Here is a 15,869-nt window from a genome sequence, read left to right as displayed (position 1 = left end):
GCAGCAGGAGCTTTTTTCTTATTAAGGTGGCAGGGATCCTGCCAGCCGCGCTGGGATTTCCTGTGCCCGAGGAGGATAGGGAAGGAGGGTAGATCAATGTCCGGCCGCTGCAAGTTTGGTCGTCCCAGGCAAACTCCAGATCCCAGTGAGTTTCCCCCACGCGGGCAGGTCGTTCGGTGGCGCCTCGCCCTTAAAGACACAGCTTGTTCCAAAACCCACCAGCAGCCCCAGCGAGTCCCAGCCACCGGCTCCAGCCCCTGCACGGCGGCCAGCCGGCTGCCGGTCACGATTCGGCGGCCGGGGGAGCCCAGATCCCAGCCCCGGGCACAGCAGGGCGCGCACGGGAGCAGGAGGGCAAAGGGAAAAGGCGAGCGGTCTCTTTAAATGCTGGGGGCTGAGCTCTCGCCGGGGAGTCCACAGCCGGATCTAGAATTCCCCCCCCCATCGCTCCGGCTTCAGCGCTTGTTGCTCAGCTCGGCTGGAGGGGAGCGCAGCCTGCGGCTGGCCAGTGCGCTGGAGGCGGCGGCCAGGTGAGAGCGGGGAGGGGGAAAGGAGACATGAGCCGGCGCCACGCCTCGCCCAGCGCTAGGAGCAAGGCGGCTGCCGTCCCAGCCAGCTGGCCCTAGCCCCGCGCCCGGGGAGCAGCCGAGCCCTTCTCAGCACGGTAAGTTTCCGGGCGCCCAGGTGGAAGAGGAGGAGGAGGAGCCGGCGGGAGGCGGATCAGGTGCGGGCAGGCGCACCTGGCCGGGCTGCAGCTGGCGGAGGAGGGTGAGCGATGGCAGCCCCTCCCGCAACGCGGGGCTCTGGGCGGGATCTGAGCCGGGTTGGGACTACAAAGCCCAGTATTGCCCCCACTCCCCCACCCCTGGGTCCCTGGCGGAGCAGCTCCCGGCAGCCTCCAATAGGTGGGATTGCACCGCCCCGGCCGGGTCCTCTCCCGCCCGGCCAACAGGTGGAAATGCGAGTCGCACCCTCCCTTGCTAGTGCCGCTCCCGCTAACAGGTGGCCGTGTCCCCCCTCGCCCGCTCCCGTGCGTGCCCTTGCCAGCCCCGTTCTCTGCTGCAGCAGCCTGGGGCTGCCTGCAAAGTCCGGCTCGCGCCTCCTATGCCACTAACCCGGTCCCGGGGGCTGCGCCGCGCGCGCCGCGCTCTCCCCTGCCTTTGTCTCTGCCGAGGGACGGCAGGAATCCGATCGGCCGGTGGCCCTGATCCCCTTCGCCTCGTGCCCCCTCTACGCTTAGCAAGCGGAACTGCAGCGTGTTCCCGGGGGCCGCCCGGCTCTGCCGCCTTTGCATTGCACCGCCCCCAGTGCACGAAGCAAAGGGATCAGGGCTTCCACCCAGCCTCCTCGCTCCCGAGGGAGCAGAGCGTGTATTCCTGCCTTTGCTCTCAGAGCGATGGCCAGGGAGACACAGGCGTTACCAAAGGGGGGGGAAGACCTTACTAGTTCTGCCACTGCACTGAGAAGATCACCGCCAGGGCCATAAAGTTGGGGGAGGTGAGGCAGCCCTGTCTCCTTCATCCTTACCCGCTCCCCAATCCCTGTGCCTGTTGCTGATGGCTGCATATTGCTTATGGTTACAGTGGGCATGGGGAACCAGATGGAGAAATTGACCCACTTAAACTACAAGGAAGTTCCCACGGCCGACCCGACGGGCATGGACAGAGACGAGGGTCCAAGGATCGGGGTGTCCTACATCTTTTCCAGTGATGACGATGAGCTGGAGCAGCAGCAGCAGGACTCAGTGGCTCAGGATATGGGAGGCGAGCACCCTGCACCGCAGCCCTATGACCCTCGTTTGCAGGAGGTGGAGTGTTCGGTTTATTATCGGGATGAGTGTATCTACCAGAAGAGCTTCTCTGGGGATGATACCGCACCAGACGAGAGGGATGGAGGAGGTGCAGGGCAGCTGAGCACTTATACCCCAGAGAATCTGCTGAACAGATGTAAACCAGGTGACCTGGTGGAGTTTGTGTGCCAGGCCCAGTACCCACACTGGGCAGTGTATGTTGGCGATTTTCAGGTAGTGCACCTGCATCGGCTGGAGGTGGTGAACAGCTTCTTGACTGATGCCAGCCAGGGCAGGAGAGGTCGCATTGCCAACTATTTGTACCGTTACAAGCCCCTGAGCCCAGCCACGGTGGTGCGGAATGCCCTGGAGCAGGTGGGCTGCAAGGATCGGGAGCTGAGCTGGAGGAACTCTGAGTGCTTCGCTGCCTGGTGCCGCTATGGGAAACGGGAGTTTAAAATCGGCGGGGAGCTCCGCATAGGGAAGCAGCCCTACCGGTTGCAGATCCGGCTAGGGGACAAACGCAGCCACACACTGGAATTCCAGAGCCTGGAGGATCTGATCATGGAGAAGAGGAGGAATGACCAGATTGGTAGAGCTGCTGTGATCCAGGAGCTCTCCAGCCATCTGCAAGCTGCAGAGGAGGAAGAGGAGGAGGCTGATCCAGGTGCCCAGACTGCTGCTGAGTAGTAGCAGCAGTACCATCATGCTGCTTGGGCTGGGTGATGGGGATTAAAACTGAAGGCTGCGAAATTGAGCTGTTATAAGCCCTTTGGGCTGCTTCAGTGCAGCTTCATTCCAATCACATGTGAAAGGAAGGGAGAAAGCTGATTAAATGTCTGCGCTTTAGTACTTAACTCCTTCAGTGCTTGGTAAATCTCTGACTTATTTGTAAAGGATAAAACTTGGGGAGATTCCACCACCCCCATATATTACCTTCATCCCCAAACCATCAGCCCCTTGGCTGCCAGCAGGTATGGATCTTAAATGGTGCTGAGTTCTTTCAGTTTCTGCTGAGTTCAGTGGGAGATGAGGGCATTCAGCACTATTAAGAAGGAGCCAGCTTCTTGTAGGATAGGGTCCTGTCGCTCTCAAGTGCATGACTGAGTGTCCTAGCTGGGAAATTCATTTTCCCCCCACCCCCTTCCCTTGTCTCCTCTCCATGTAGTTATCTTGTGGTTGCTGTTAGCATTACAGCAAGCCAGACCTTTGTGTCTTCACACCCAACCCCCAGTCCTCAAAGGATTTAAGGGATAAATCACGGTTAACTTTGTGAAACAAGGTTTGACATGCACAGTGTCATCTTAATTAAAGTAACTTGCAGACTGGCTGGGGGAATCCTTGCCTGCCTGTTTGTGTGTGGCTTCCTTTTGTGTACAGTGAGCTAAGTTGTCATGATGGGGGTAGGAAATGACCCAAAGTGGAGGTTTGCTGTGATCAAGATTGCTCTCTATGCATTGTAATATGTTGAAACTTGTCACTAACACCAGACTTGACTGCATCAGCATTCTTTAGGGGGCTTGATCCTGCTCCCACTGAAGTCAATTGCAAAGTCCCCATTGACTTCTGTGGTGCAGGACTGGGCCCTATAAGCAGCTTCTTCATATGTTTTTAGTGTGTTTGGGTGAGCTAGGGATAAGTTAACTCTGGCAGGGGGTAGTCTAGCATTTTGGCTAAGCCCTACCAGAGGTGGGAGCCTCTAGCCAGTATCAGCACTGCGTCAGTCTTGGTTTAAGTCTACAGTACAAATAGCACTTTGATTTTTTTGCTTAAACATTTAATCACAGGGAATTAAGCAACGTCTTGAATCCCACTGCCTGGAACATGTGGGCTAGTGATTAACTGGTAAAATTCCTAGTGGTAGGGGTCAGGAGAAGTTGCACACTGTTTTTGCACCATGGTAAACAGTGCTGTAACAGGAAGTAATTGAGGGGTGTGTGTGGGAGAAGACCAGTGTAGAGGGGAAGGAAATACATTCCCTGAATGGGAAGTTACTGCAAATTCAAAGCTGGGGAAATTCTTGGTGTTCTCCCACTACAGATAAATCCCTGATGAAGAGTAAGTTCAAGGTTGTGCTTTGTTTTTGGTGGGTTTTCCTGGTACATTGCTGAGCGATGCCACTAGAGAAGGAAAGAGGGAGTAGTCATTCTCCTTGTGTGATCCATCTCCTGAAGGTTGCTCGAGTATTGTGCTCCCATCAACGGATGCTTTTGCAGGAGGGTAAGGTGCTATATGTATCTAACATTACCTACCAAATAGCAACTCTTTTTGAAATGGATCACTTCTTCCCTAGTCTCCAATGCCCGGTAATACCAGATCATCATGGATTCTTAATCTGTTCTGTGTATGTTTTCCTCTGGACTGTTAATATAAACTTCCCTGCCCTTTAAAACACACTAGCTACAAAGCTAACCTGAGGATGAGCTAGAGTTCATTTAAATAGTGGAAATCAATATTTTAAAGTAAACACGCAGTGTAATTAAGCAGTGTATTAAAATGACTCTGTTTTCCCTGCAGTTGTTTACTTCACTGCTTGCAGCATAATTCTACTCTACAATTTCTGTTTTTTAAGATTAGGGCGAGAAACCAGTCAATTATAAATAAGCAGATACCTAACCTTGGAGTAATTAAGACTATGTGAAGCAGCTTTCATGTGTATGAAAGGAACCTAAGCTTCAAATAGACTTCCATTGTTGTGAATCTTACTTAAGTGGACAATGCAGAGAGAGGTTTTCTTTGTTTTCCCCCCTCCCACTCCCTTAGAAAAATTTTGTTCATTATTGGGGGGAGGATCAACTTATGGGGTTACACACTTAAAACTCATTCTACCTTTTCCCTTAATACTTTCTATGCTTTAATTTTAGGATGTGGAATTCTTGGCTCCTACGGAGAATTTGTTAAAACAAAGCTCCTTTAGAATGTTGTAGCTCAGGCTTTTGTACTGATGAAATCTTTCCTCAATATGGGGTTGAGTCATACTCCAGTTACTGTGATCGTTAAACAAACATGCAATGTTGCTCAAGAAGCATGAGAACTATCCATAGCTGAACTGTGATAAGGTTAACGTGGCTATTTCTCCGTTCAGCCACCTTTAACTGTTTAAGATTGTAACTGATGTATTCCTAAACAGAATGAAGGAGAGCTTCTCTGTATATTGGCTATTCTAAATAGAATAAGACAGATTTAAGATCACCTAGACCATGAATAAATGTTTAGCTATTGTTCCTAGTCCTGAAATTTTGTACAGAACCAAGTTTATTCACTATGTAATATATATGTATGTAAAATAATATTTTCTTACAAATATTTTTGAAAGTTAAAAATAATTCCATCATGAGACTCTTACATTTTTGAAAGTAAGTTGTTATGCACATTATTCTGATGTCCTCTGAATGGATTTATTTTTGTCATTAGTGATCTAAAGAAGTTTCTAGGTCCTACAGGATGGAAAGTGCTGTAGATGTCAAACATTTTGTATCAGAAAGGTACTAAACTGTGTGTGTGTTTGTGAAAATGTTTTCCCCTTATGTTTGACACATCAGAATGAACGCTCAAACCTCTCTTCCTTCTTCTCAGACATTTAGTCTGTTTTATTTATAAAAACAAGACAAAAGCTGAGAACTGAGAGCAAAGCCTGTTAAGATCTACCTGAAACTATTTTGTTGTCTCATGTAGTTATTAATGCACACCTCTACCTAGCACACAGCTTGGTACAAATCCACACACTGGCAGAGATATTGTGAATCAAGCTTGAGATGTAGTGGTAGAGGTGAGCAGGGAAGCTTGCCTAATAGTCAAACATACTAACGTATTCCTTATCTGCTACTTTTTGACCTTCTTTCTTGAGTTCAGTGATGCTTATGCTGTGAAATATAGGCCATCCCATGTATTCTCTTTGCACCTAGACTAAATATTTGCTTGGCATTAAAACATGCAGCTAGAGAATGGGTGTAATTGGAATACATAAATGTGACCTGCAAAGGATTTTTAAGAGGGGATTTGTACTCTCTCCTGCTGCTTCATAATATGTGAAGAATGACTGAAAGTTTTGTGTTAAAGCTTTTGCTGCTTCTGCTTTCCCTTACTAAGATCAGCAACGTCAAGTCTGCTTTTCCTGGGTAGTATTAGAGGATTGCTTTGGACAGGGCTGGGTCATGTGTGTATTAAGATCAGTCACACCTTTGAAGGGATGTCTGTTGAATCTTTAACTTAGAAAACTTTTCTCCCAACTGTTGAATAGGCAAAGTTATTAAATAGATGCTAACTAGCACAAGCAAACCAGGTTTAAGCAGGCCAGGAGTTCACAGCAGGAGAAGTAATGTAGTTACTAAGCTTTCAGTCTCCTGTGACTTTTTTCCATTTGTCACAGTGTCTTCCAGAGTAAACTAGACCGGACTTTCTAGTGTTTATATTTAAAACCAAAACCAGGAAAACACTTTTGTTCAAGCCTTTCAAGCCTTTGTTATACAGCAAAGAGAAGGGAACAAAATGAATCCCACTTCTAATTTTCTTTTGCAGATTACATTTAAAATATAGAAAATGCTGGCCTGATCCTTCTACTGAGCTGCATTAAGGTCTTGATTTAGCAAGGGCCTTAAGCATGCACCTAACATTTAGCTCATGAGTAGGCTCCCTTGAAATCATTCAATGCTTAAATTCCATGCTGAATCTCAGGGCTTCCTGTCTACACTTTGACCCACAGTGGAAGGGGAGCCCTGAGGCTGATGATCTGTTCAGGGATGGGAGGGGGAAGCAAGGGGAAAAAGTCCCACTGAGGGGCATTTTAAAGGGGAAATTTTGCCCAAAGAAGGTGCTGGGGAATCAGGATCATACTGCACAGAATGGACAAAATTCTGCCCACAGTTGCATCCTGAAATCAGTGGATAGCACTGGTTCAGCAGAGGGCAGCAGCCTACCCAGCAACTTACAGTTGTAAATTAGAAAGTTAACACTGCAGAATATCTTCCAAACTCTTCTGTCTGGTCATGTTAGAACCTTCTCTTTGCATTTTGAATACTGAAGTTAACAGACTTCTTTTTTTTTTAAAAGCCTTTTGATCCTGCAAACACTTAATCATGTATGTGAATTTACTCACATGAGTAGTCCCATTGCCACTGAGGGAGCTACTCTTGAGAGGATCATTATGCCTATATTTAGTCTACTCTAAGCCCCAGAAGTGTAAATGTGACTCCAGTTAGGAAATGCAGATGAGCCGTCTATTTCTCCAGACTGTCAGTGTTTTTTATGCAAATAACGTTTTTTTCTTGGAAAAAGCCTAATAAAACCTCCAACTATTGCTTGATTAAGTTGTTCTAAAAACATGATTTAATCAGTCCCCTTCCATTAGGAGGGGAAATAAACACACTTAGAACTATTTCAGGTTACCCATTCCTGATTCTCTTTGAGGACAAAGTATTGATTACAGCAACTCTTCAGAAGTTCGGTCAGGAAGAGTGATGGTCTGCTTGGTTTAAAAAAAAAAATATATTAGCAATTCCAGAAACTATATTTTCTTACTTGAAAAAAATATTTTCTTCAAAGTGAAAGAATCCAGACAGTGGATCTGAACTCCCATCTATACACAACAGTTTTGTATAAATGAAAGTGTCTTTTTTTTTTATAGTATTCAGATTTAATTTCAATATTTTGTTTCAGTACTAAAATAGGTAACAGATTGGAATAAATTTCTTCCAGCAAGATGAAACTTTAAATGTGAACGATTTTTGGTCTTTATGAAAAACTTGTCCCTGGTGCCTGTGAGCTTTGTTTGTCAGGTGCTTTGCCACCTGTGCTTTTTGACAATTAGCTGCACCAACCATAATTATTACAGCCATGTGGGAACATATATTTTTTGAAAGCAGAATTTTAATTTTATATGAAAGATCAGCTATGAAAAATTAAGTAATTGTAGGGAATTGGATAATTTCTAAATGCAGTTTCTTATTCTTAAAGAAATCTACTGTATCACTTATGTACTTTTGTTGAATCAAACAGTCTTATGAATTGAAGTGCAGTGAAAAATCTGATGAGGTCACATCACTGCTGAATAGTTTTTATGCTATTAAAACCACAGACTTGCTTGTAAATTTAAAAAAAAAAAAAAAAATCAGGATAACTTCAAACATCCGTGGTCCAGACAATTCTTTTCCATTAATGTTGAATTAGAAGTTCTCTCTACACATACCTGAAGTTTTTATTTAACGTTGCAACACTCCATGAAATCATCACAATAACAAGTGTAATCGCGAAGTGATTTTTTTTTTCCCTCCATGAGCAGTATCTTGTCTGTAAATGTTGCATTGTTAGTGCTAATATCACTTTTTCCTGAGAAAGAAGTAAAGGCTCCTGATTGTACCATTTCCTTCAAAATGAAGGGCATTGCATAGTAACTAAAATGAAATAAAAAATTTATAATATCTTTCAAAATCTCTTCCTTATTTGAACTATATTTGTTTCCTCTTGCTTGCTTGTTGTGATCTCTCTCAAAGTGGATGTAGCTGGTACAAAATCCTTGACAATACAGATGCCTCTAGATTTCAGATAGAAATCAAACACCCTTGGTCACGCTCTAGGGCTGAGGGAGAGAAGAGCATTCTCTAGATAGGGCTGGATCCCTCAGCTGGTCTAATTGTCTGTGACTCCACTGAATCTGAGGATCTGGCCCATAATCTAATTCTAAAGGTGGCAATGACATCAGCAGAAGATCATATATTTCTTGACACCCATGCGTGTCCTGGCTGCCAATAGCTGTGAGAGTGAGAAATGGGAGCATAAGGGCACTTCCTGAGAGTTTACATGAAATCATCACAATTGTCACACTAATTGAACATGTCATGTCATGGATTTTGAAATTTTGGAGACCTTATGGGATCTGTGTTCTTCCCTCCAGTGAGAGTGCAGATCAGGAACAAAAAGTTTTAATAGTGAAGATTATGAGGACTAGGCATAATAATAAGCCTTGATATCCCTACAGTGAATGTTCTTATTACAATTTGTCATGTCCTCCACTGCACACACTACTAAAAAATTATACAAGTGGTCAAATGTACTTGTGCCTGGCTTGAAAGAGTTCTTTGTCTCGCACAAATGGACTGAGTCTGGTTATACAAGAATGCTTTGTTGAATAAAAGACCACCCAGAGTAAGTTTATATGCAACAAGTGTTTTCTGTAGCAAAATGTATCTGATAACCACACTAACAGAAACCTCGTCAAAGGATCTCAAGTTGCCCTTGGCAGTCTACATAAAGAATCACAAATACAGTAAAAAAAAAAATGGGATTAAGGAAGGATGGTGCTGGCTAGACCTCAGGAGGCCTGGATTCAGTTCATACCCCTGCTACAGCTTTTTCATGTGTCTGTGAGCAAGTCTCAGGCCCAGGTCCTCAAAGGTATTTCAGTTCCTAACTCCCACTGAAATCAGTGAGAGTTGAGCACCTAAATATCTTTGAGGATCTGGGCCTTAGATAGGGTTGCCAGTTTACATTGGCTGTATTCCTGGAGGTTTCCTTACATGCCAAACTTTAAAGACGACTCCTTAATTTCTGGAGACTCCTGGAGAGTTGGCAACCCTAACCTCAGAGTACATTTTTCAAAGGAACCTAAGTCCCATTTTCAAGAGTGACTTAAGCAGTGAGGAGCCTGCGTCTCACTGAAAGTCTGGGAGCCCTAAAATGGGGATGATACATCCTTTCTCCCATATTTTGCTTTTATGTCTTTTGACTGGAAGCAATTTTGGATCAGAGCCGGCTTTTTACTCTGTACAGTGGCTGGTATGAGGAGGCCCTGATATATTACCATAATTAAAAATCAGAATTGCCAGAGGAAAGAAGAACTATAATGAGCAAACTCGTGGCCATGAAAAACGCACCACAGGCTGTGAAATCTGGTTTCCCATCATGAAATCTGGTCTTTTGTGTGCTTTTACCCTGTATTATAGAGGTTTCATGGGGGAGACCACAGTTTCTCAAATTGGGGATCCTGACTCAAAAGGGAGTCATAGGGGGTTATTTTACAAGGTTGTTGTGGGGTGGGGGGGTGCAGTTTTGCTGCACTTACTTCTGTGCTGCTGCCTTCAGAACTGGGAAGCCCAAGAGTGGCGGCTGTTGGACAGTCTCTATGCAAAAGAATAAATGGACACAAGTCGGTCATCAAGAATTATATACATTCAAAAACCAGTTGTAGAACACTTCAACCTTCCTGGTGACTCAAGTACAGACCTAAAAGTTACAATTCTTCACCAAAAATCGTCAAAAACAGACTACAACAAGAAACTGCAGAATTGGAATTCATTTGCAAACTGGACACACTAAATTAGGCTTGAATAAAGCCTGGAAGTGAAGGTGTCATTACACAAACTAAAAACTATTTCCCCATGCTAATTTTCCCCCTGCTGTTTCTTATGCTTTCTTGTCAATTGTTTGAAATGGGCCATCCTGATTATCATTACAAAAGTTTTTTTTCTCCTGCTGATAATAGCCCACCTTAATCAATTAGTCTCATTAGAGTTGGTATGGCAACACCCATTTTCTCATGTTCTTTGTGCGTGTGTGTGTGTGTGTATATATATACACACACATCTTCCTACTGTATTTTCCACTGCATCCATCTGATGAAGTGGGTTTTAGCCCACAAAAGCTTATGTTCAAATAAATTTGCTAGCCTCTAAGGTGCCACGAGTACTCCTCATTCTTTTTGTTGATACAGACTAACACAGCTACCACTCTGAAAGGCTGTTGACCAGGCACCCAGCTCTGAAGGCAGCACGCTGCCAGCAGCAGTGCAGAAGTAAGGGTAACAGTACCGCAATCCCCCCTGCAATAACCTTGTGATACCCCCCCCCCCCCAAGCTTCTTTTTGGGTCAGAATCTCTACAATTACCATACTGTGACATTTCAGATTTAAATAGCTGAAATCATGAAATTAATGATTTTTAAAATCCTATGATGGTGAAATTGACTAAAACGGACCATGAATTTGGTAGACCCCTAGTAATGAGGATGTTCTGGATCATGGAGCAGGCAACCCAAGTCACAGGATGTGGATTAACTGAGGAATACAGTTTAGCATGCTTGTTACCCGCTTAACCATAGACATTAGATGCTAGAGGTCATACGTAAGGTGCGTGGAGAGCACTTGTGTTGACGCTTGCATGGTGCTAATATCCACTGGGCAAAATCGTCCTTCATACACATCGATGCACTGCCCATTGAAATCAATAGATAATATTCTTTTCTCTTACCTTAGGACCTCATTAGTTTCAAGGAAGCTGATAGGAAAAATGTGGCCTACTTGGAGCTATGTATGTTTTATCTAGCGGCAGAGTTGCACAGAGTTGTCACTGAGGGCAGAATCTGCCCCACAACATTGCACAGATGGAGAATACTGACAATACAAATGTCTCCCCCCCGCCCCCAGCCAAACTACAGCTCAGATTAGAGGATATGCCCACCAACTGGAGAGTGAGTCAGGGGGTGATAATCCGTTAGAAGCTGAGCTAAAAACAGGCACAATCCCGTTCTCTAATGTGGGTATCTAAAAGTGAGAGTGCCCAATTCTACATTTGTGCCTTCATATGAACACTTAACCAGGTTTAGGTGTTCACTGGATTTGGGTGCCCAAGTCTGAAAAGTTGGCTCATGTCTTGTGAATTAATTAGAACACAAAACACAGGAAAAAAGCAGCATAAAATAATTAAATTTAAATATTAACTTAAATTCATCAGCAGCCTCCAGACTTGGAAATGACTCTGCAGGGGGAAATACTTAACAGCAGATGAAGGCTGGGTAACCCTACAAATGTGCCTTATTGTATATATTGCCATGGTCCTGCTCCCTGGACACTAGACAGGATTATTTTTATTCCGTATGAAAGGAAGACAAGTTGTCTCATATTTCTAATTGAAGCAGTTGCACTGTGTAAGACTCCAGTGCCAGAAGAAAGCTGGCATGTGGTCACCTTTGGAAGCATGCCACCAGAGCAAGACAATGGTGACAGGGCAATCTCATCTTACTCTGTGCAATTCCTATGAGCCTCCAGGGGGAGACACTGCCACTTGGTGAACTGATTCATTTACTTGCAATCAGCAACTTAACTAAGGAGCCCATTTGATGTATTTAAAACCAGAACAAGAGACCTTGATTTAGTGCAAATCCCTTACCTTGGATATGAGGCTAGCTATCAACTATGTATTTCTAAAGTATGGTTCTGCAAAGGATCCATATCTAGATCCACATAAGATCCACATCTGAGGGATGAAAAAATGCAGGTGGCTATTTGGGCCGTGAGTCACCAAACGTTTAAACATATGCTTAGCATAATTTGGTCCTTTGATATGGTCCCTTGTTACTGTGCAGGGCCCCTCCACCACATTACTTATTAAACATTTATATATAGTACAATAGGGGAGCACAATGCAGCAGAGAGTAAATAAAAATATAAGGGTCTCCAAGTCCCATTGAAAGGCATTCAGGCTTGTGCTCCTAACTAACTCAGATATTTTTGAAAATCCCACTGATAGGCCCTGAGCCAAAGAGCTTACAGCAACAATAGGGAAAGAATTCTTTATTGTAAAATGAAACCTTCTATTTTACAGCCCATGACATATAGCTTTTGTAAGAGGGTTGCTTCAAACATTTTTGCCTGAGATATGATAAATTTTCTTTGAAAATTCCCTTGTGGAAATTCTCTTTCTGTGAATAAAAAAGTCCTGTTTTGCAGACAGTCTCACAGAGGGTTGGAGCACTGCACTGCTTCTGTTAAAGGGACAGAGGAGGAAGTATAGTACACATATATTTCAATGCCCGGTGCAGTGAACCCCCCCACTTCAATAATAAATAATATAAGAATGGCCAGATCGGACCAGTGGTCTATCTACCCCAGGATCCTGTCTTCTGACAATGGCCAATGACAAATGTTTCAGAGAGAATGAACAGAACAAGGCAATTTTGAGTGAACCTGTTGTTCAGTCCCAGCATTTGGCAGTTGGTGGTTTAGGGACATCCAGAGCATAAGGTTGTGTCCCTGACCATCTTGGCTCATAACTGTTATGAACCTGTCCTCCATGAACTTATTTAATTATTTTTTGCACCTAGTTATGCTTTTGGCCTTCACAACATCCTGTGGCAATGAGTTCCACAGGTTGACTGTGTGCTGTAAGAAGAAATACTTTCTATTGTTTGCGTTAAACATGCTGCCTATTAATTTCATTGGTGACCACTAGTTCTTGTATTACGTGAAGGGGTAAATAATACTTCCTTATTCACTTTCATCATACCACTCATGATTTTATGGAGGCCTACCATAACTCCCCTTCCCTCCCGCCGTCTCTTTTCTCAGCTGACCAGTCTGAGTCTTTTTAATCTCTCCTCATATGGGAGCTGTGCCATACCCATAATAATTTTTGTCACCCTTCACTGTACCTTTTCCAATTCTAATATATCTTGTTTGAGATTGGGCGACCAGAACTGCATGCAATATTCAAGGTGGGGCTGTACCATGGATTTATATAGTGGCATTATGGTATTTTCTGTTTTATTATCTATCCCTTTCCTAATGGTTCCTAACATTCTGCTGAACACTGAGGGCGTGTTTTCAGAGAACTATCCATAATTACTCCAAAATCCCTTTCCTGAGAGCTAACAGCTAATTTAGACCCCATCATTTTGTATGTATAGTTGGGATTATGTTTTCCAATGTACATTAATTTGTACTTATCAAAATTGAATTTCATCTGCCATTTTGCTGTCCAGTCACCCAATTTAGTGAGATCCCTTTGTAACTCTTCACAGTCAGCTTTGAGCTTAACTACCTTGAGTAATTTTGTATCATCTGCAGATTTGCCACCTCACTGTTCATCCCCTTTTCCAGATCATTTATGATAATAATAATAATCATGTTTCATCTTTATAGCACATTATAGTATTACTGGGCTTTTACAGAGCCTCCTCCAAAGCCCAGTGAAGTCAATGGGCTCTGAATCAGGCTCATATAGCACTTTCCATCTGTTAATATTGTTATTAAGTATTATCCTCATTTTCCAGGTAGGGAAACCGAGGCACAGAATAAAGTGACTTGTCCAAACTCACAGAGCAGGTCAGCCCTCACAGCTGCCCCAGTAAGTGGTGGGATCCCCATTTAACAGATGAGGAATCTGACATCAAATGGTTATCTCAATGACTTTAAAGAGTTGAGGTCACTCAGGACCGCTCAGGAGGTGGTCAGCTCCCCTTTGACCAAAACAAGAGAGGGAATTTATTTTAGGGCAGGAATTACAACTCATGGGGGTCCTGACATCTCACCCTTTATTCAGACTGCTAGACCATGCATCTTTCCAGTTAATGTATCAAAACATGTTTAGAGTTAAGAGTTATCACTGTCACCTTAACTCTGTGCTGGTTGTGAATTAGAAAAAGGTCTTTTGTTACATGCCTGTAGCACCATTTACAGTGCCTATAAAAACATTTAAAAAGTCACTTCATATAACAAGGAATGAAGTGCTTGGTCTGGACAGCAGCCCTGGATATTTCAGCTGTTTGTCTAATACTGAGTGGTCATCCTCCTGAAATGTCAGTGGATATTATTTTAAAATTTCACTGCACATCTATGCATCATTGCACATTTTTAAGCCCTTTGGGCAACATGACATATATCTGTCAAATGTTTATTTCGCCATGTTGGGTTAATACATGGAGCTTCAGAGACAGTCACATAAGGTGACCGATGCTGGAAGGTTAGCAGGTTTGTGATAACATGCTGCTGAGTAATGTTCATGCTACTGTAACCCTGAGGCCAGATGCCAATAGCAGCAGTAAGGGCTTGGTTCGATCTGTTTAGGGGTCCGCTTATAAAATACATAAAGCTATGCATCGAGTCCCCACTCAGTCCCAGTCCCCACTTCTGGATCTGGGAGATTAAAATAAAATTGTCATAGTCATCTTTGCAGCTAACTTTTCCTCCTCACTAGTTCTTGAGAGGCCTCTGAGACCCGGAACTGAGAGACAATCAAGGTTCACACAACCCATGGGGAGAACAAGGGTCTAATCCACAAAGAATAAACAATTGAATAAACTGATTATGTACAATATTATTTTACTATAAAAATACATCAAGTAAGGTATCCTAAGAATTGGTGACCTTCTGGTCATGAATGTTGATGTATGTACAGCTTGTGTGTAAAGAGTTATGTATGTTGCTGGAAATACATTCTTAAACTGTGTTTTGGGGACAGATTTGGTAAACAAGTTTGGTTTAGACAAAGGATTGTGGATTCACATGTCTGGGTCAAGTATTCACAAGTCTGGGTCAGAGAACAATGAAAGTACATTTACATGTAAGGTAAATAAAAAGCTATCACATGACGGCTTAGTAAGCACACCGGGGGACAGAGTCCACCCCCGCCGACAGTCTTCCTGGCTCTATAGACAGAGACAATGGACTTTGGGTACTCTAAGGGGAGCAGAAAGACATTTTAGTTATCCAACACGTAGAGGATATAGGGAACAGCACTATATGAGGCTTTCAAAATTTGATTCTCTTGACCTGAAGGGCAGGAGCTGCTGTAAGTCAGACACTCTTTTAGACAAAGATTGTAACTTGCAAGAATTAAGTTGGAGTCACTAAGAAGAGTGTTTGTTTTGCTTGTAATAGACTAGGGTGACCAGATGTCCTGATTTTATAGATACAGTCCCGATTTTGGGGGCTTTTTCTTATATAGGCACCTATTACCCCCTACCCCATCCCAATTTTTTACACTTGCTATCTGGTCACTCTAAACCAGACCTGTCTCTTTTTCACTTGCCTAGTATCACTTCAATCTCTGTTCTTTATTAATAAACTTATTCTTGTTTTATTATAAAACCATCTCAGTGGTTAAAGTGTGTGTTAAAGTGAAGTGAGGGTCTCGTCAGCTAACCTAACAGACTGGTGTGTGCACTGTCTCTTTGGAGGAAGCAAACCTAATAATTTCTGACAGCGTCATAGTGCAAAGGACTGGATGATGCACAGTGCTGTCTCTGGGGTTCACTGATTGTTACCTGCAAGGCAAGGTTTAAACTGGCTGAGCATCAAAGAGTTTGCTAGCAA

General features: G+C 43.7%; 1 protein-coding gene and 1 long non-coding RNA gene across 2 annotated transcripts in view; one reads left to right on the top strand and one right to left on the bottom strand.

The window, feature by feature from the left end:
- LOC142046410 (uncharacterized) overlaps positions 1-1,211 on the bottom strand; it is a 42,298-nt gene extending 41,087 nt beyond the window's left edge. Inside the window, exon 1 of the long non-coding RNA XR_012655397.1 lies at positions 1,116-1,211. This is a non-coding gene — a long non-coding RNA (uncharacterized LOC142046410). The remainder of the gene's footprint in view (positions 1-1,115) is intronic.
- Positions 465-3,148, top strand: LRATD2 (LRAT domain containing 2). Its single transcript, XM_032783339.2, has 2 exons — positions 465-664; positions 1,584-3,148. Exon 2 carries the CDS (start codon positions 1,589-1,591, stop codon positions 2,477-2,479), a length of 891 nt encoding a protein of 296 aa, XP_032639230.1. The 5' UTR covers positions 465-664; positions 1,584-1,588; the 3' UTR covers positions 2,480-3,148.
- Positions 3,149-15,869: the final 12,721 nt, after the last annotated feature.

The sequence above is a fragment of the Chelonoidis abingdonii genome, chromosome 2 (assembly GCF_003597395.2).
Source record: "Chelonoidis abingdonii isolate Lonesome George chromosome 2, CheloAbing_2.0, whole genome shotgun sequence".
Classification (NCBI taxonomy): Eukaryota; Metazoa; Chordata; order Testudines; family Testudinidae; genus Chelonoidis; species Chelonoidis abingdonii.
The sequence above is the reverse complement of the archived record's forward strand: the minus strand, read 5'-3'. Positions and strand labels throughout refer to the sequence as shown.